Here is a 21,272-nt window from a genome sequence, read left to right on the forward strand (position 1 = left end):
TTGTTGGCGTACTGCTAAACAACATTTTGTGTGTCTCAAAGGAGACGGTCTTCCTTTGACTGTTCCTTCAATGGATCCCCACAAAGGGTGCACCGATTGCAGTTTTCGTACTGATCACTGATCTTAAAAAAGCTGATTTTGGACAATACTGACTTGTGGGGTTACTTCACATGTTCTCATGGAAGTATGAGCCGATTGCCAATGTCCCCAAAATTAAGGAAATTACGGCAGATTTATCAGCATGCTCCTAGTCTCTAGAGACTCAGCTGATTCGTATCCTCCATCAGCTTCTTGTTCAGTACATCCACGATTCCTCTTTGTGCTCTGAAGTTTTGAAACCAGGTAACATTTCACCAGTTAGTGGTCAGGATTGGGTAAAACTGAATGTTACCTGATACAGCGAACCCTCCCTTCAGCTTCTGGTTCAAAAATTTTCAACTTCTGCTTTCCGATAGCATCCAGATCAAGATAATAGTCTCACAGTGTTTTTTCCTTATATTGATTGATTTAGTGATTAATGTTTTTTTGTTTTCTTTAAATAACAGTGAAACCATATTTTTGCTTCAGGAATCAATTTAAGAAAGTGGCATAAAGGTTCTATAAGAATTTACAATACGCATGTCTAAGAATTTAATATGTTTAACATGGATTTATAATATCAACTTTAACAATAGTAAAAAAATTCCAGTAATATAAGCAAACAAAAACTAAAGACATTATCTTTCTATTTTTTGCATAAAGGTTAATTTTGAAAAAAGTGTGGTTTTTTTGAGGAATAAATTTGGACACTCTTATAATTCACTCTTAAAATTGTATGACGTTGGGATTCACGTCGTTATCCAGCAGTTTGAAGGTTAGCCCTGTTAAAGCCCCACACATTTAGCTTACACAGTGAGTTTGAGAGAGCTGTTTTAGCTGTTCCAGAAGGAGACCGAGTCTCCTAAGGCAATTAAATACTCCAAAAAGAATTTGAAGTCAGGTTTCCATTGCACAGAAAATAGTGTAGTCGTGAAGGACATCCTTGACAACTGCCAGCAAGCTCATAGGGTCACCTAAAGGTCAGACTATTAGAAAACTAGATACCAGAATATAATTCAAATTCAATTCAAAAATGTTTTAATACCAAAGACAAATGAAACCCTTTAAAACCTCATTAAGATTTCAGCAGCAAAACCTGTCCAACTCGCCATCATAGACGTCATGAGTTCTATCATTGTTCAAAGAATTTTTGAGACAAAAGAGGATTAGTTGAATGAGAACTGTACCTGAGAGAAAACTGGCAAGAAGCTCTACAAATGCCTCATAGTCGAAAGTGTGAAGAAAACATTTTCCTCAGACTGTTGGCAAATATGGTATTAAGGTTACAAGAAGCATCTTCCTGAAGTTAATTTAGCAAAGTGAACAACACTACCTTCTACTACGTTGGGTGAAAACTTTCGTTTTTCTTTCTTTTCTTTTTTTTCTTTGGAAATATCTAGTTTATCACTAAAGTGCACCACTTGTCCCCCAGACATAAATTAAAAATAAGATTCAACATCCCTGAACAATGCTTATGAAAAAGCCAAAAAAAAACAAAACAAAACAAAAATATATAATCAGTTTTAGTTTTTCATGTCTTTTTTTTAAGTATGCTTCTAAACTTGTGTGGAAAGAGGTTTTAATCCGTTTATCAAGTTGACAGATTTCTGACATTCTCACTTTTGTCCACACGATGGCAGTGTAATCTAACTTTTCTGGTGTTCCAATGAGCGTTAGGAATTTGGGGTAACAAAGGTTACTATGGAGACCTCTCGCATCTTTTGTTGTCAACTTAAGCATAAAGGCGCCCAACAGCTGCTACATGGACCCCTGTAAAGCTAATATTACAAATTAAGAAGTAAGAAAATATTAACTGTTAACGGTACGGTTTTGTATTTTTAGCTTGCAGTTTTAACTTCTCGTGGAAGCATTCAAATGCCAAATTTAGACTCGCTTATTTACCCTTTTTTTTAGCGACAGTTCGTCAAGTGCAGTTCATAACAACCGCGACTTCCAACCAGAACAGCCTTACAGTGGGTTTAAATCAGTATACGGTAGTGAAATAAACTTATTCCTCTAGCGAACGGCCACAGCACAGGCTGTGGTGTGGTCACACTCCACGTAGAAGGGTGGGCGGATCTGTGCAACTGGGAACCAGTAACGAGCTCCGTCGGCGTTAGCCAGGCAGGCTAGCAATGACGGTTTGGATCACTCCTAGTTCTACCGGGGATCGGATAGTGTTCCGACAGACATGATTTTGTGGAGACCACCCTACAAGTAAGAGTTCCAGTTAATCCCACGAGTCTCACTCCGACCCGTGTGTTCTTTCATTCGGGAAATTACGTGTAAAGGGGAGCGCTTGCTGTGGCTTTGCTTGTGAATCTTCCTACAGCAAAGAAATCGACTGATATGGATGAACGAGAGATCTATGTTTTGTTTCTGCCAAGATTTTGTACGTTACGTCTTTCTGCTTAAGTCCAAATGTGCTCGGGTGGTTCTGTAAACTATTTGTTGCTTTTTTAGAACACATTGGTAAGCTCACAGCTTTCTATGAGACTCGGGTGACAGCCATATTTCTCTGGATTGCTGCCTCTGTAAGGATGGCAAAGGTGGAGCTGTGCTAGTCATCATTGCCGGGTTTAAAAATATTATTGTTGTTTTATATTGCTGGTGTGGCGAATACTATTTAAATCCGGCACAGGGTGGTGTCTCAAAGTGGCTTAATTTTCACGTGTCGTGATTAACGCTCCTTTCCCAGTGCGTTAAGTCAGGAGAATGGCCTGGTAATGATGCCTTCAGGGACTCCCTCGTTCATCCGCAGCTCTCTGGAAAGCATTTTTTCTTGTTTATTATGAAATATTAGGGAAATAATGCGGTAAAAGAGAGTTCATATAAGCTTTATTTATATAGTTTTAAACTAAACTTTGTAATTTCTCCGAAAAAGTAGTCAATAATAGGCAGTAATAGTAAGACGCGTAGTTCTGAATAAATGTGCATTTTTCAATTTAAAAAATCAGTTTGTTAAATGGTTTGTTGATAATATCTCGTTTCCGTTAATAAATAACACTTAATCGACCTAAGGACAGCAAGTGTAAGATTTTCAGACCGCACTGTTTTACTTATCATATTTTATGGGTTCTGGCACATTTTTATTCGCAGTAGAGACGTGCGGTCCTGCACCGATAGGTCCAGCTCACGATTCAAACGCGGACTATACGACACCGGATGCGTTACTCAACTGTCCGCCGGTGAATGACCCAGCGGAAGCGTTGACGAAAATAAGGAGGAGTCTTCCTCGTGCCTGTAATAGTGTTTGTCATCCTACAGTTGAAAACGATTCGTCGGGGGACTAAGTGTGTCTTTCACGCGCGGCTGAATCAGAGCTTTTTGTTTTATTTGAACATATAAGACCCGCTTCTCCCCGCCTTTCCCATACCTGGCGTGCGGACTGCCTCGCCGGATGACAAATGAAGCTTAGCCACTGACATGCAGCTAATCGCGTCTCTTGTTACGCAACAGGGGAGGGTCCATAAAAGGGGCACATGTTGAAATGTTCAAACCTACTCAACACAGCAAACAGAGTGGTAGTGTTTACATTTAAGCGTTTTGACAGCGTTTCTACGCTTCGAAAGAGTCGGAAAGAACCAGTGACCCTGGACCGAGGATTTCCCTTTTCTATTATTATTTTTCATCCAGCTCTGGTAAGACAATCGTGTTTAATCAAATTTATTACTACTATTATTGTTTTCATCAGGCGAATATTATGGACTGCTGTGAACATTTAATTTTGAGACTGTCGTCAAATCGACACATCCAGAAAAAAAGTTGGGCTGACTTATTTATTTATTAAAAACAAAAAAAAACGAACAAACAAACAAACAAAAAAAAAACAATCCATCCAAAATTCCCCCATAATCAATATCACCGCAGACTTTACTTTGATCAAATTACCCGTACTGTCGGATCTCGTGGAAACATTCAGACGCCACATTTTGACTCGCTGTTATTCCTATAGAGCTGCCGTGTTTACATCTCTACTGCGCTGTTCCAGCCCAAGCCACGTGTTGGCAGCTGGGGACCATGTGGCCTTTGTAAACACTGCAGTCTTGTTGCTTTCCATCCGCCAGGCTGGGCTGGTCCTGATCTGCCTGAAACTGGGCGGACAGCTGAACTTTTTTTTTTTTTCGACCTTACCTGAAATATTACTTGTTAGTCAGAGTGTCTGATTCTCCATTGTGTTCTAAGACATAGGCATGTGTTATGAAGTGATGCAAGGATCATTTGCATCCATCTGTCTGATACACTAATTATTAGGCTCATGTACTTATCAGGCTTAAATGCCATTATTGTTGCAGGAAATGTCAGGTTAATTACATGATAACTAGCAGATAGTTTGGAATCATCAGCCAGATCCTTTTGTGAAACAAAAGAGTCAAGTGAATGAGTGAGCTGAAGAACAACAGAATGAAGATAACTTTTCCCACAGATGATTTGTTACAGAATGTCTCAGTCAGATGTTATCTACCAATTCAGCAACACATTGGATGGGAATGTAACTATGCAAGTAAAAATCTGCTTGTTTCCTTTTACAGCAGGGATTAAATTAGTGTTTCATTCTCATCTACTGATAACTTTAATTTCATAATATGACCCAGCAGTCAGTTATTTTTTTTCCTCTTTCAAGACCTGCCTCATTTATTATTTTATGTTCAACAATAAAGTAGATTTTTTCATTGTTGGAAGTCTAAAAGGTGTTTTGTAAATCCCGAGCCCATCAGACAGATCTGATTTGGACTCCAGTGCATTGTTCGCATACAAACATACCTCCTGCCAAGAGGTTTAACATTTAAACTGCTTCCTTAAATCAGTGCAGCGAAACAAAGTGTAGAATTTCTCTGTGGGTGGAGGAACAGAGGCTGGCAACATCTGTCATAGTAACCGACCAGGGATCTTTGTTCACTTTGTTCTACTTTCTACATGCATTTTAAGCCTAATTACTTTAAAAAAGACATTTGCGTTGCAAAATAAAGCAAAACATTGACATTTTTTTTAGATTTACAGAGCTCTACATCTCTGAAAATCCCACAGGATATGGGACAGAGATATCTGTACACACAAAGCCCAATAGAAACAAGTGAAGGACATCTCCATACGTTCTTAATAAAACAGACTGAGGCAAATTAAATATAGAAGTCTTGCATCACAAAATGTTTAATTCATTTTATTAGGGATGCGTTTCGTTTTCGGGCCTATCACCAACCTTTAAAAAGCCTGACCTGCCACTTCAGGTTTTGGATTGGCAGGTCGGCTGCCACCCTTTCACCCCTACATTATCCTGTCAAAGATATGCCAGCTGAGCCCATCTTATTACTTTTAGAGGAACAAACTTGTTTGCAATTGAGTGTCACATTTTAAAGTCATTTTTAAGTATTGGTCACTATTATACTTAATAGCTATAACTTTTTTGTAAATCTGCAGGAGACTCAAGCTCTCAATAATCAATCCCAGCTCGCTGCTGGGATTGATTAGCAATTAGCTTGGTTGGCCTTTCTAACATGAGTCTCTGTGTGCCTTACTTTGTTGCGCTGTGGTGAATTTTCTTTCTAGAGGCTACTTTCATGTTTTATTTTTAAGCACATCGCAAATGCTGAAAAGCGGCGAAATAACTGAGTCTTCCTCGCTTAGTAACAACTTTCTTTCCACGGACTGTTGCCACTTGGACATGGTCGCTTTAGTATAAAAGTGTTCATTTCTGTAAAGGATAGTATTTTTACGGTTTTGGGTGGCCAGTCGAGCCCAGTATCAGCCAATTTAAGTCACCAACTGATTTTTCTGGGTTTCTTTATTCATGTTGTATTCAAGATTTTATTAATCAATTTAAAGTGGTCCCACTTTAAATTGACTGATGATGTGTCCAAGGTGTAGCTCCACCCCCATGACGTTAGAATAAGCTAGTTTACATAATGGAAGGATGAATTTACAGTAGACCCCTTCACCTGTTCTCGGCTCAGTATTCATGGCCTTTCCAGTGTAACTCTATTCCACTTTATTCGGGGAAAATTAGCCTATTTGCGAGATACAATCCTCTTTTGTAGACAGTATCTGAAATATTGAAAAATAAAACACGGCATGGGAAGCTAAATGCTACCAGAGACACTATTGGATGGTGTTGGCAGAGCAACCAATCTAGGAGCTATGTTCGTTTTCCTTGGCACTGATTGGCTGTACCTCTAGGACTGGAAATAGGGATGGCTGTAGATGTTAGCTTCTATGAAAGTGCGAAGATGATTTTTGCCAAAGTATATTTATTGTTCAAACTATTTAAATAAGCAGTTATAAGGGTTTTTTGGGGCCCAGGGTTAAGTGTTTGTGGATTTTAAGTATTTACAGACAGTTGTCGTCTGTACTTACCACTGTGAATACCTGGGCTTGCTCCATTATTATCGTCATCAATTGTGAAGACATTTTCAAAATCTTCAATAGTTGGTGCTTCAAGGCTGAGTTTATTAATTGGGGAAAAAAATATCAGATTTTTTGCTTCTGACCAATTGATCGAGACGAAACAAACCCCCCCAAAAATAGTCTGATTTAGTTCAGATGGAACTGAATCTCCATGTAAGTTGTGTTTACCAGACCTTTATTGACAACACAACTTTCAGGCCATGAAGATACCTTGTGTTGGCCCAGGCACACGGGTTTGAGGTAAAAACTTGAAATATTTTGGAAAAGTCCAGTTTTTGAAGTGGATGAGTAAGTGTGATGGCACACAGATGAGTGTGTGAGTTGTACAGAGACAGCGTGGAGATGAGGTAGGTCAAACTGGAGGACAGAGGTCACTGATAAGGAGGACTGTCTGGATCTCTCGCCACCTTCCTGACACTCTCGCCCTCATTCTCTCCTCTCTCTCCAGCTCTCTCTTACTCCACCGTTGTATCTTTATTGTCGCTGCCATCTGTTCCATATGCGGCAGCCCAATTAGAGAGTTGCTCTTTGACCCCAACTGTCCAAATTCAATTTGGAAGTGCAGGACTGTCCTCATGCTCCCGCTTCCTTCTGTTAACTGTCGCAGTATTTTCTATGGATCGGCTTCGGAGACTTTGACCTTTTCCTTGTTGTTTTTTTTTGCAGGGCCTGATTTGATCCGTCAGCCTTATGTGGGTTGGGTTTTCACCTCCAAGAGTCCTGTGGCTGTCAGCTGACCATGGTGGTCTAAACGGAGGAACCCCAGGAAGAAGCACAGTGTGCGTTTGCTCTTACCACAGCTAGGTAGGGACCAAAAGACGCAGAGAGACACGGACCAGAAGAAAGATCAAGAAACTTGTTTAAACACAAAGAAACATGTCACGAAACAGAGAACTGGTGCTTTTCTACATTAAGTTTAAACTGTCTCAGAGGAACTATCCGATCCAACACATATTGCCCAATGAGCCCCCGGACAGCACCGCTGCTGGGGACGCGGCCGGGGACGCGGGGATGGACGACGAGCAGACGTTGGAGACGCACGCTAATGGGACTTTTAACGGGACAAGTCCAGGATCCCCGAGGCGGCAACAGGCGGCGTCGGCGGCAACGATGGACGCGGTGAAAGTGACCCTGCGAGACACGGCCCGTGAGTTCGAGCTGCGCTACTCCCGCGCCTTCAACGACCTTCACAGCACGCTGCACATCACACCGGCCACCGCCTACCAGAGCTTCGAGAACGTGATGGACGAGGTGTTCCGGGACGGCGTCAACTGGGGCCGCATCGTGGGGCTCTTCGCGTTTGGTGGCGCGCTCTGCGTGGAATGCGTTGAGAAGGAGATGAGCCACCTGGTAGCCAGGATTGTAGAGTGGATGACCGTCTACTTGGATGAGCGGATTGAACCTTGGGTGGAGAGCCAAGGAGGATGGGTGAGTCTCATTAAAAGACACACACACACACACACTCAGACTGTTAAGTCTCATGTTGTTTGCTTGTGCTGCCAAACTCACAAAGGATACTTTGATATGCTGGTTTGATTACATAGGGAAGTTCAGTTCAGATTCCCGCATGGAACATTTCCATGTCGACACCTTTGTTTGTAGAACCCTGCTGGCAGCAATCAGATTGGAAAACAGAAATAAATACCTTCCTTATTTTTCAACTAGATGTGGGGGTTTCACAGTGCTGCTTTACAATTTAAACACTTTTTACTGTCAAGATGCACCAATAAGAGGGTGGAACTGGCTCTGATCGCTGGAAAGGTGATCAGAGCCAGTCATTCAATGCATCAAAGATGATTGATCTACAAAGGTATCAACCAAGAGCATGTACTTTGAGTTGATTGAAATGCAAGATAAGGTAATTTTATTTATATAGCGCATTTTCAGCAATAAGGCAGTTCAATGTGTTTTAAAAATCAAATAAAGTTTATGAACATACTGTTTCTGGCATAAAAAATGTGGATATTTTTTTTAAGTTTCTAAACTACAGCATCTGTGAAAGAACTTGTAGAATTATTGTCTTTTCCTGTTATATCCTTAGAAAACGTTAATTTGTTGATCAAATGTAAAAAAAAAATAAATAAATAAATTAATTGGTAGCTGACGGCCGCTGTTATATTCAACCGAAGAAGGAAAACCAGAAAGTGGCATCAGCCAGACAAGCATGATTGGTACATCACAAACAATAGAATGTTTCTCTTCCTTTCTATATAAATGTGATGGATATTAGCTGAAGACTGCTGTTATACTTAACCAATGAATGAGAATAGAAACCAGAAATCGACATTAGCCAGACTAGCGTGATCGGAGCGTTCCTTGTGTGTTGTGTTTCTCCGTCAGGACTGCACCTGCTTCACCGTGTAGTGTTAATGTGTCGGATGCTTTGAGTCTTGGCCGCCTGCCGATGTTGACCTGCAGGGCTCGGTTTTCATTTCTTCACACGCTGTGTCTCTGCTACCCAGCCGTGAACATGCCTTAGACTCGACGACACACCAGGCGTCTGGTTGGCCGCCCTGACCGGCAGACGGGAACAGACGTCTGGATTAGCCGCGTAGTTGAGGGGAAGGTTCTGCAGGAGTCAGCACACGTTGTCGGAGAACCGTCTGGGTTTAGAACCCAGTAAGAGCAGGATGTTTGTGTGGTCAGCAGCTGTTTCAGCTGTCCACTAATTGATCAGCATCTGGGAACTCGATGAGCTGGATCGAAGTGGGGGGGCTTAACGGGCTTTCTAGCCGTCCTGCAGCCTGCCTGAGTTCTCCTCACAGGGAAAGATGAAGTCCAGGGCTTTTACAGATAGTCCTTTGTTTGTGTGGTCAGTTGATTGGCTCCGCGCTTTGTGCTTCCACTCCCTCACCATCTGACCAGTTTATCAGGACAGTGTTTTTCTCTTATGCTCTTTGCCAAAGCAGCTGCATTCACATGAAAGCTATGCATGCCTCTCCTTTTTTTCCTGGGTGTAGTTGCTCAGTGCAGTGCAGCACTGCTGTTTTCTTTGTGTTGTATCACCTCCAGGACAGTCGAGGTCAGCTGTTTTCCTTTGTCCCAGCCGTTTGATTTTATGATATAGAGCACCAGAGGGAGGAGCTGTTTATAGTCACCCACTGCTGGATAACAACAGGTCAGAGGTCGGTTCTATAGAAACCGTCATCTCAGCATTCGGAGGCGTGTTTGTGAAACTACAGCTAGGTGGGCATAACCCTGCTGTTTGTGCACAGAAACACATTTCAGGGTTAGTTATGTGGATTTTGCAGCAGTCTGATTTAGCAAACAGCTATCAGGGTATGTTTTGTAACCATAAAACTTTACAACATGCTGTTAGTTGTTACATAATTGAGTTCCCACCTTTAAAAAAAGCACGTGCTGATCTCATGATTACATTCCAGCTGCACTACTTTGTTGGTGGTCTGCACTGACAGATTTTAACCACTGCCAGCATTAGGTTTTAGAAATATCTCAAGAGGAATTCCATACATATAGTGAATTGTACATGCATTTTAAAACCCCTTAACTGTCACGAGGACACCAGTGTCCTCATGGACCCATTGGATAACATGCAAGTGTTTTTGGGGTGGCAGTTAAGGGTTAAATCAGATTTAACATAAGTTGAAGGAGATACGCCAATCAGAATTTTGTGACCCATTTCTGACTCTTAGTTTATATAAATCTTTTTCATAACTCATCAGATTCTGCCTATTCCAATCATTTTGAAACAAACGGAGTTGTGATTTTTAAAATGCATCTTATAGTAGCTACTAGCTAGTAACTTTAGCTAGCTAGGGCAGCTTTGTTGTGATGTATTAATTTTTATTGTTATCTGCTAAAGTCGACTTCAGGTCAGTTGCCAGTTCCACACTGGTGGGTACGCTAACTAAAAAGCTACTATGAATGAATACGGCATTGTCAACCTTGAAAAAGCTTGATTTCCTAATGTATCTCTGAGTTTCATAACTGCTTTTTGCCAACTAGCAGTATCAACTTTAATACTGAATTGTGGTGTTGTCTGTACAACCTGAAGCAAGATGTCTCCTTCCTGTCCAAGGTCGGACTTCTTAGTTCTCAACTAGCCAATTGTGCCAAAAACGAACCGATTCCAATCACATGCCGAGTTCTCGGTGCGACTCTAATCACCGCATTTTATGAAGACTAATTCGTATAATCACTGCCTGCAAAAATATTACAACTGCTTCAGAACTACATTGTTGGCATACCTAGCAATGACTTGGAATGCAGTTGCACATGATTGATGTGAGAGTGAGGTTTTTTTTTTGGTTTCATAATAACCAAAACGGTGCTTTTGGAGACGCAGCGAGTATGTTATTTGAAAACATGAACCATGAGGAGGTCAGTCTAAATTTCCCATCATGACCACATGTTGACATCAGTGTTGTTGTTAATAAACACATCTATCCATTGCCAATGATCTCAAGCTTCCTCCATTTGGCTTAGCATAAGCTACATCGGTACTATTTTAGGCATAGATAAGTGCGTGTGGCGTGCTAACTAATTAGCATGTCTGTCACACGCACTGGGAGACATGAATGACTTCATTAAAAAGTTTTGAATGGTGATGGATGTTTCCCTTTACAGTTGTTTCACTTCTCCCCTGTAGCTGCAGTTTTCACATGATGTTGCTTCCTTCCTTTTTTTTTTGTCTTCATTTTATTTTCTAGATCCATTCAGCTCAATAAACTTGTTAGGTTCTGATCTGTTTGTGAACAAACTTGGCCACTTCCAGTGGTAGCTCAACTTGAGATCTACCGCTAGGTGTTTTACCGCTGGTGCTGTGACTTTTCCCATTTTCTTTTTACTTATTTCCCCTCTTTGTCATTGGAGCATTTCTCTTCAGACTCTGCTTACACTTTCTCTGAACCATATCAGTCTCTTGGTAAAAACCCATATTATACTTTGTTGTGGGATTTTTTTTCTTCTGTCTTTTATTTCCTCTTCTCTTCCTCGCTCTCCTCCCTCGACGCCTCCTCAGAGGAGGGAAGTCAAAGCCGTTGGCAGATGTGGGTATCGCTGTGAGGCAGGTGTGCTCTTACTGTTAGCTGATGAAATATCAGTCTGCCCCGAGAAGCAGCAAGGTCACTCTCTCTCTGCTGTGCTGAAATATTTCTCAGTCCTTGCTCTTGTTAATTCATTGTTATTGTTGCAATAACATTGAATTAGAGGAATTGAAACTGAAGAGAAAAAAAAGTCGACATCATATGTTGGATGTGAATGAGTGACATGAAGCAATCCTTTGTGTTGTAGAAATGCACTGATTGGAGATTTTAGTGAATCTTTGACTGGCTGATAAAACAGAGCAAACTTGCTGTAATACGCCTAGCCTTTGTGAAAGCTTGCTATCTGCTAAAGTCTCCTTTTTTTAAAAATTGACCCGCCCTTACTTCGATGTATGTACTGTCACCTAGCAACTGTGAAGAAGCTAAATATAAGCTGATAAAAATGGAACTCAAAATGTTGCTGAAGTTTTTTTTCTTATTTAATCCATTTTAATTAATTCAATAATTGAATTTTTTTTTTTTTAGCAAAACTTCTATTTAAAAAAACTACTTTGTCCATTATTGTTACAAGAACTAACCTGGAGAAAAAGACACATTTGTGAAGGAGCCATCGATTTTAGACGGTCTTTGTTGTGACATAATCAACCTTCAAAGGGTGTAACTCCTGAAATCTTTTCTTTTTAAACATATTCTGATGTTGGCTAGCTTTCAAGCTACTTTATGTAGCAACAGCTTCCACACTGAAATGTATTGCACTGAAGTTTACTGGACTTTAGAATTTATCTGGAAAAATTTATTTGGGGAAGCTAAGTGCGTTAACCTTTTCAAAATTAGCCAAAATCCTAAAGTGCTAAGCTAAACTCAACTGGTAGCGCATTAGTAGATGGTTCCCACCACCGCAAATGTAGGAATTAAAAGTATCTAAACCACATTGCAACTGTTTTCGTACCTGAAATACACAAACATTTTCATTACTCCTACACTTGAGGGTTCATGGTTCTAAAAGTGTTTAATACTTATTTTTTTATTTTACCTGATGCTGCACAGTTTCCTTATTCAAAGTTTTATTTCACCTTTTCAACTCAGAATTATTTTTATTTCTTCACTGACTGAATGTAAACTCATCCAGAAATCGAATAAGGATTATTTCATCGTATTTACTCTCTGCAACTTTTCCTTCAGCTTGAACTGGACTGGTGGCTTTTACAAGCAAGAGTAAGAGTAACACCCTCTACAGAATCTCCTAATTATGAAAGCTTTTGATATTTCTTTTTAGTCGGATGTCGTGAACAGCAGTGGAATCACCCAATACCACACTACATTGAAATTCAGTCGGAGCATTGTTTTACCTCAGGATTCGTCGATTCTATAAATATTAAGACCGGATTACTATTCGAGCACTTGACCCTTAATATTATTTTTACTCGAATGTCCAAAACGCTGCAAAATCTCAGAAATGGGGAACGGGTGCAATTTTAAATTTGAAATATGCAGAAACCCTGTCTATTTTAGAGCATACTGCTGTAGGAGGTTGCACTTTTTTGCTGGATATTTCATAAAATGTTTTTCAAAGGACAAAGGAAACAGAAAAGCAGATTCCCAAACTGGGGAAATAGTTGAGTTGGGCGCGGGAGGAGGAGATGCATATTGAAAAGTGAAAGGTGTTTTGCACAACAGAGCATCCCTCGCCCCATCAGGAAAAGTGAAAGCCTGAGCTTAAACGATCCCGTCGGAGCCTATTTTGGAGTCTTCCCTGTCCGGGCTGCTGAAATATCTGATTGGAGCCGAGAATGGGAGATAAATGGGCTCAGCCAGAATTCTGTCTCTGCAGCTCGTGCTTTTAAAAGAAGCAGGCGAGTAAAACCATATATTGTGGGATAATAAACCTCCTTGGCAGACAGTGGAGAGGTAGAGACAGTGCCACCGACCTAATAATGCCGCTTCCACCAGAGGAGGTGATGGCAGTGATTACTTAGTGGAGATTGAGCTGCCTCAGGGTGGGGGTGAGGAAGGGGGGGATGGGGTTATTACCAATTAGAGATGAATAATATCTCAAGCAGCTACTGGGGAAAACAGTGTTTTGGTTTTTTTTTCTCCTCTGACAGCCTAATAAAGGCGAACCTCGCTGCCATGGTCTAGGGACGCTTGGCTGGAGCTTGATGGGACCAAGGGAGCGTTTCAGTGGGAAAACGAGGAAAAAAGGGACACCATTAGTGCAGGCGGCGGGCTTTGTGCTCGCGTTGGTTTCAGTGAGGTCACGGAAAGTTAACTACGAGAGGAACGAGCTCACACAGTTGCTGTTTTTTTTAAATCACCTGAACTTCTGCAACGACTGCTCTGACATGTTCAGCATTTAGATGAGTTTGTCACATTTCTTTAAAATGTGACAAACTCATTTTATTGACTTTATTTGTGAGTGCTTAGACAGGAAAGAGGGTTATAAGAGATAGAGGGAAGACATGCCGCAAGGGTCATTGACCCGGGATGGCCACGTTGAGGACTATGGCCTCTGTATTCGTGTTGCACGCTCTACCCCTGTGTCACCAGAGTGCCCCAAAGTGCATCACATCTATCCATGGAACCGCATCTGAAAACAAGATTGAAAAATTAAAGCTGTCATTTTGAACCGAAGGGAAAATAACTTTGACTGACCCATTTGGTCAAAAGTTCCCCGTCAATAAAACAAATTCCTTTCTACAAGCACACAGTGTAGATTGTGTTTCTCCATTGTCCATAACATACCGACCCACGCACACCGTAGCTGACGAAAGTATTCTCAACTTGTATACGTGTATCACTTTACCAGAAACTGTTCTGTGTTTTGGGAAATTACCCTTTAAAAAAAGAAGTTCATCTGAGCAAATTATTTATGTATTTAGTAGGAACTGACGTGCTCTAGACTGAGATATGGAAAGCGGTTTATAGAGCTGGTCTAATACAGTCATGAGCAGATCTATTGATGTAGTTGCTATGTTTGGAGTAAAAACAATTGTTATTGCACTTGCAAATGCGTTGACTTTTTTAAGAATCCTACCGTTCATTTGAGTACGTTTGTAATAAGTGGTACATCAAGAATTAAAATAAATGCAACAACTGAACAAAGACATTTTGACTTTTTGACTTTAATATGAGTTTGAAGGAACTATATCATATGAGGTCGCACAGACAAATCAACACCAATGTGAGAAAATGATCTTAATTACCTCCTCAAATGTTAACAATAATCATCCCACAGTAGCAAACCTATTGACTTTGTAGCCATGTTTAATTGGGGGGAAAACACCCCAAACACCCCCAGTATTGGCCAAAAATGTAAAACTATGATGCAACATAGAGACCCATTTGTTTTGACATGAGGTTTATTGATGACCTATGACACTACTCACAAAAAAACATCTCACTGTTAGAAAAATGCTGCAAAGAGTGACATCTTGGAGCGAGCGAGTCTCCATAACAACAATTAGATGTCATCTACACAGCAACCACTTGTTTAGAAGTGATTTCTGCCCTACTGTTGCTAACACAAATAGGGAGTTTGCTCAGCATGAATAATGAAATACCAGGAAATCCCACTAGTACACTCAACATGATCCACTATGCTTATATATATACACACTTTAGATTACCATATCTTTCCCTTCATTGCTTAATTATGCAACCCCTTATTTAGTAAAAACGATCATGGGATTCATTCCTGACTATTCTCAAATGAAATGTCAGATTTTCTTGTTACCACGACGATGGTACATCGACACAAGTTTCATACGTTTGAAGGATTTTTACCCTTCGAACTGAGGGTGCAGATAAACTGTGAGTGTAAGCAGGCTGGTTGTACATTAAAGTGGACAGTAAGAATGAGATTAAAGTCTCAAAGAGGGTCTGTTCATTGACTTGTTTTGACTCAGGGGGCACCTGAGCTTCCAGCGCACCGTTCTTTCTGGCAGACATATTTACTGTCTCTCCTCGTCTGTAATTAACATGCACATCAGATGCGTGGTTAGATCGACGGAGGAAATCTCACTCTTGGGACTTATCCGGGTTCCCCCCCACTTCCCCTCCCACCCTTTCTCTGCCTCCACCCCCAACCCAAGCTTCATTTTCTTTACATCTCCCCCTCTGTGTCGTTCCCTCTCTCCTTCCTCCTGCCACCGATTGATTTTTGGACCGTGTTTTTCTTTGTGCACCTCCATCTGCATTGCATCATCCTCACGTCGATAATCTTTTTCTGAAGTTCTTGATTTGGCTCCTCCTGTCCCGGCAGTCTCTCTTCATTGTCTCCGGACTCCAGCCACTGAATCCGCCACAGACCATAACCGCCCACCCTCTAAATTCCCCCGTTTTCCGGAGTTTTGTCCCATTGATCACTTTGTTAAATAGTAGATATTGCTGTAACATTCAAATCCGCTTCATCGACCCTCTCCGGATCTCCATCCTTCCCGTCCTCACCACCTTTTTCTTTCCCTTCATCGCTTTTACCTAGCCCCCCCTCACCCCGATCAACTCCCAGAGTTTTGTGTTTGCTAATGAACTTTCCAGAACTGAGTGGGTGTACGGAGCCAGACACTTGGTGCAACGTTGTTGTTGTTGTCTTTTTATATACGAGTTTTATTGTTGTGTTTTTTTATTGTACGGTGGCGCACTGCAGAGGGGAGGGGATGGCGCCAAGTCAGACTGGGTCACGTGACTTCTTCAAACAAAGAACATGCGGCCACACACACACACACACCTAGAAATTCGCCTCACCGTCTCTTTAGTTATGCCACACAGGTGTGTCACAGCTCTGCAGACAAAGGACCTGATGATGGAAAAGCCACTTTCGCCTTTGTCTCATCCTGACACGGCCATTGGATCAATGGCGGCCACTTTTTGTTCAAACCGTGTCAATAAGCGGCTGTGTGTGTGAGTGTGTGTGCATGCGGTGGGCGGCTCTATGCAGATAACTCGCCCAGCCATGCTCCCTTCTCTATTGTTTTTGCATGCATATATTAAAGCCGAGTATTGGTTTGGTGACATCAGAGGTGACCGCTTGCTCAAGTGAGTCAAAAGTAAGGGTCACGGCAGCAAACACTCTTGATTCACTCGCCTTTGACCTTATGAGCAATGGTTGTTTTTTTTTAGTTGTGTTTTCCAGACTACCCCTTGTGTTCTTTTTGTTTCTGGGAGAAGACATTTCTGTTGCATGCACTGTGGTACCTTCCAAAGGCGTTCATGCCTGAACTTCCATGGATTATAAACAGGAGTGCACCAATTGCAGTTTTCTGGCCGATCTTTAAAAAATAAGAACTGCCGATTCCGATTTTGTCTGATAGTAGAGATGTGCTGACAAATCGGCCCTGAATTCCTTAGTTTTGGGAGATCAAGGGTCAGCCTATGCTTAAATGTGAAACCGATCTTATCCACCAATCTTATCCAACTCAGGAAAGGCCTAAAAATCAGCCACTGTCTTCTGTTGCTCTGCTGTGAGAGAGGTTCGACTGTTATTTGGCATATCGGCTGACAAGAAAAAACATTTCATTTTAATAGCATTTAAAATTACAAAATAATAATAAAATTTCATAAAATAAAAGACTTCTGTAACAATTCCCAATAATTTCTTTTCTTACAAATTGTTTCCATTGGGATCAAGTTTCTGTGCTGCAAAGTATAACTTTAACCATTCTTGAGTAAGCCGATACAGATGCTATAACGAGGCCTTCATTGTACGCATACGTGCTGGTGCTTACGTGATGCATCACGTGGAAACGCAAAGAAATAATACATCTGTTCAAACTAATGTTTTCCCCCTTCTGGTCCTTTCTATGTATATTCAATAGCTGGAAAACAACCAGCCTGTAGACAGCAGCGCTCCTATATGCGTTTACGACCTCTGAGAAACTCAGCTGATCATGTGATGGATGAGACCTGAAGTCCTGCTGCACATTACACACACAGGAACACACTGATACACCAGCACCTCCTCAGAATCTCCTCCTCTGAAAATGTTTTCAGACGTGATATTGATCACGCGTCTATTACAATATATGTTGTCATATATTTATTGTCCAGCACTGCATCTAAATAGAGGAGTTGGCATCTTCCCCTTTTGAGGAAGGAAAGAAAATAAGGTGGAGAAGTTCATTGGACTGTAACAACAAATGAGCACGTAGCTCCACTCCTATCAATCGCACATCACAGATGATTTGCACCTGACTCACCTTGTGGTTACAACAAGTGACAAGATGGAGCTGGAAGATGATGAACAAAAGCTTAAAATAGAAAAAGTTACACTGCTTACTCAAATAATAGACTAAAAATGAAAGCAGCAAAATCTTAATTAAAATGTCTGATTCGTTTCTGGCTCTGGCCTGTAACTAATGTTAACCAGTTGTGTCGGATTGAGCTTGTCCAGGTCAGGCTGTTTTTTTTTTTGGTTTTTTTTGTTTTTTTTAAGCCCGGAGAAGATGAGGATGCAGGGAGGCTGATGCAGGAGGCGAAGGGCTTCAGAAAGAGCATGCTAGTGACTCAGCTACACGAGGAAACAGTATGTGGGTCAATAGGTGAAGCAGAATGAATGATGCGCTCTGCATGCAGCGCGCATGTTGTGTGACAGAGCGACTGAATGTCTGCAGCGAGCCTTGGATGCCTACGTGCTGCTCCACTTTTTTAGAGCTTAGTGGGAAAATCGGGTCACCAGCGAGAACACGCAGCCCCCTGCCCCCCATATCCTCTCATTTCTCTGTCTGTGTTCCCCTCTTTCTCTCTCTCTCTCTACTGCTGGTCGTCCCCTCGTTTTTCCCACCTTTTCTCTCCTTCCTTTGGGAAAAGATCCTCCCCCTCTGCCCCCCTCCGTTTTTGTCTTCCTGCAGCCTGGGCATCCATCCGCAGCCGTTCCTTCCTGATTGCATTTTTCTCCCCCCACCATCCTCCTCTCTACTCTCTTCTGTGTTCGTATTCATGATCAGATTATGGAGCATATCATGGGATTAGTAAATCTCCTGGTCTGTATTAAATTTGGAGAACTGAGGGCTGGATAAAGACGGCTGATGAGTCTTTCATGATAATGCAGAGTCCTTCCAGGGGAATAAATGATGCTAGAGAGCATCAGCGCCATCGCTGTTATGTTATATTCACCAATGAATAGCCGGGGGGAGGCAGTGATGGAAGAAGCTGTAATCAGCAGGTTTGCAGTGAGAAAGGGAAAATAATCGAATTGGAGAACAAAAAGGAAACTTGTCACTTGCCGATAGATATTAATCATCTGTGGAAATGCGTCTTTTAAGTTTTCCAACTTTCTGTGACATGAACGATGTTCTCTGCACAGACTCTCTGGGTTTCCCCCTTCTTAGAGTGCATCACAGCAGCCACGTTTGGTCAGCTTTAATCAAACTCCAGTCAGTTTGCCTAGGAAGTCCGGCTCGTTTGGGGAGGTGTGGATGCGTAATGAAACTCTGATGCAGAAAAAAAACAATTGACTCTAGTCAGGCTAAAAACCCAGGTCTGTTCGATTGAAGTGAACTCTGGCGGGGTTCGAATGCATGTTATGAATGCCAAGCTGACCAGAGACCGCTCCAAAAGCAGGAAGTGGACTACAGCGCTGGGCATGCTGGGTAAATACAACCAAATCAAAGTCTAGTGCTAGCGGGAGAAATGGCTTGTGATCTTTTCCCAATGCCGAAAGAGAAATCTTACGACCGCTAAAATCCACTCCATTTTTGTTTACGTTTCCTGAAGAAGGATGTTGCGCTCAATGTCTTCTTTGGAGGTTTTTATGTAATTTCCCTTCAGTGGTTCTTGGTGCAGCGCCACCACAGAAGAGGGGGAGAAGGGACAGGTTTCTTATCGGTTTGGTTTGTTTTGTTTGACACAGTGCAGAAAGAGAACCACACCTGCTGAAAATGTAGCAAATGTTGCAACTTTGCTCCCAAATCAAACCAAGTACTGGACTGTCAGGTGCGACAACACTCTTAGTTGCCAGCTGTATTCCTCCTTTTTTCTGTTGTTTCTTTTTCTGGTTTCGTCTCATCGCTCTCTACTCTGCCTCCCTTTGTTCCTTCGTTCCGTCTCGCCCCAGTCCAGCTCGCCGACCCCTGTTTTTCTCTTTCAGCTCCTCCAGACAGATGGCAGGTCTGTGGGTCGTGGTGAGGTGTCAGGGTGGGGTGAAGGCCTACAGGGTGAAAGGGTTTTGTTGCTGAACACATCCTTTCCTGGTAGCCTCTCTGTTTTCTTTGCTGTCATTCTCTCCACTGTCCCAAACATCTGCTGTCTCTGCCAGACTCTCTAACATGGTCCAGAGTCCTTAGTGTTCCTGCTGCGTCGTATCAGTGTGCACACTAGATACGTGTGTGTGTGTGTGTGTGTGTGTGTGTGTGTGTGTGTGTGTGTGTGTGTTTGCTGACAGAACTAGGTTCTGTAGAGAAACAGCCCCCAGAGTGCGGCGGGGAACAGATTGGAGTCTGAGCCTCCTTGTCCTGACTCATTAATCTCCTCTTTAATTCATGGTCTCACCGCCGGCTCAGCTCAAGCACACACACACACACATAGACATGCGTGATGTCGCCTTCAAGGTCCAGAAAGTGGAAGAAAGACTACTTTCTGGCACTTCTGCGGTTGGCATGAACAACCACACGTGTTATCACCGAGGGGAGGTTTAATCATTTAATTTCCTTGTGTTGGTGATGCTTTCTTCTGCCTGGAAATGATCCATCAAACTTTAAACCGCTCCTTCCATCGCCCTGTGCCATTCCATGAAGGCCAGCGTTGATGCTTTGTTTTCTGATCGCCTTGCCAAACTCGGCACATGAAAGGAATTCAAGTAGCACATTTCTAAACAACAAAAGTTGACCGTAGGACTGCATAATTCAGAGACATCAAGAAAATCACATCACACAGATTAAATTATCAAGAAGAAATCTTACGAGGTCCTCACATGAAGATGTGCTTTATTCAGCTGTTTAGGGCCATTTAGTAACACCAGCTCCATCTCCTCTGCTTTCATCTGGATAGGGGGAACAAAAAAGGGATTTGGGTTCAAACAAACAAATCACTTCTGAAATGTCCAGGCAGCTAGAGTTAAAAAGACATGTGACGTGAGGCTTATGTTCTGGCTGTCTAATAATTTCCACAATATGTAAAACTCAAAATTGACAAATTATACAAACAAAATGTCACAACGACGTATTAGGACCAGACTAAGAATAAAGTAATGGAATAAAGTCATTGGAGAATAAAGACCAAGTGATATGGGAATAAAGTTGTAATAATACATAAGTAATATAATACGAGAAAAAAGTAAAAATAGAAAGTAAAGGCATATCAGAATAAAGTCAACAAAGTCAAAACGATATAAGAAAGTTGATAAGTCTTAATAATTTGATAATAGTCGTAGTAAAGCGAGAATAATGTCGTAGTAGTAAAACTTTATTCCCCCACTTCTTTCAGAATAAAATCGTAGCAGTACGAGAAGAAGGTCATAATAACATGATAATAAAGCCAAAATATGAGAATAGTCACAAAGTCAAAATAATGCAAGAAAGTTGTCATAATACAAGAATAAAGTAGCAAAAATATGAAAATAGACTTAAAGATATGAGAATAAACTTAACAGTCAAAATAATGTGAGAATAAAATTGTGAAAATAAAAGGTGTAAAAATGTGAGAATAAAGTCAAGAATACATTTACGTTATGCTTAGGGCTGTAGGATAATATCGATATCGCGATATATATCGATATTTTCTTTCCTAGAAAAAAATCGATATTCATCCGCAAGTATCGTAACATCCAACTGTCATCTTGCTCACTCACTGCTT

General features: G+C 41.5%; 1 protein-coding gene across 1 annotated transcript in view; it reads left to right on the plus strand.

Annotated features, from left to right (window-relative positions):
* Positions 1-2,322: 2,322 nt before the first annotated feature.
* The window catches only part of bcl2l1 (BCL2 like 1), a 42,439-nt gene continuing 23,489 nt past the window's right edge, over positions 2,323-21,272 (plus strand). Inside the window, 2 exon segments of the mRNA XM_007578044.2 lie at positions 2,323-3,719; positions 7,147-7,908. Of these exon segments, the coding sequence (XP_007578106.2) occupies positions 7,357-7,908 (552 nt within the window). The 5' untranslated portion in view covers positions 2,323-3,719; positions 7,147-7,356.

This window comes from Poecilia formosa, unplaced genomic scaffold (assembly GCF_000485575.1).
Source record: "Poecilia formosa unplaced genomic scaffold, Poecilia_formosa-5.1.2 Scaffold465, whole genome shotgun sequence".
NCBI classification, from domain to species: Eukaryota; Metazoa; Chordata; class Actinopteri; order Cyprinodontiformes; family Poeciliidae; genus Poecilia; species Poecilia formosa.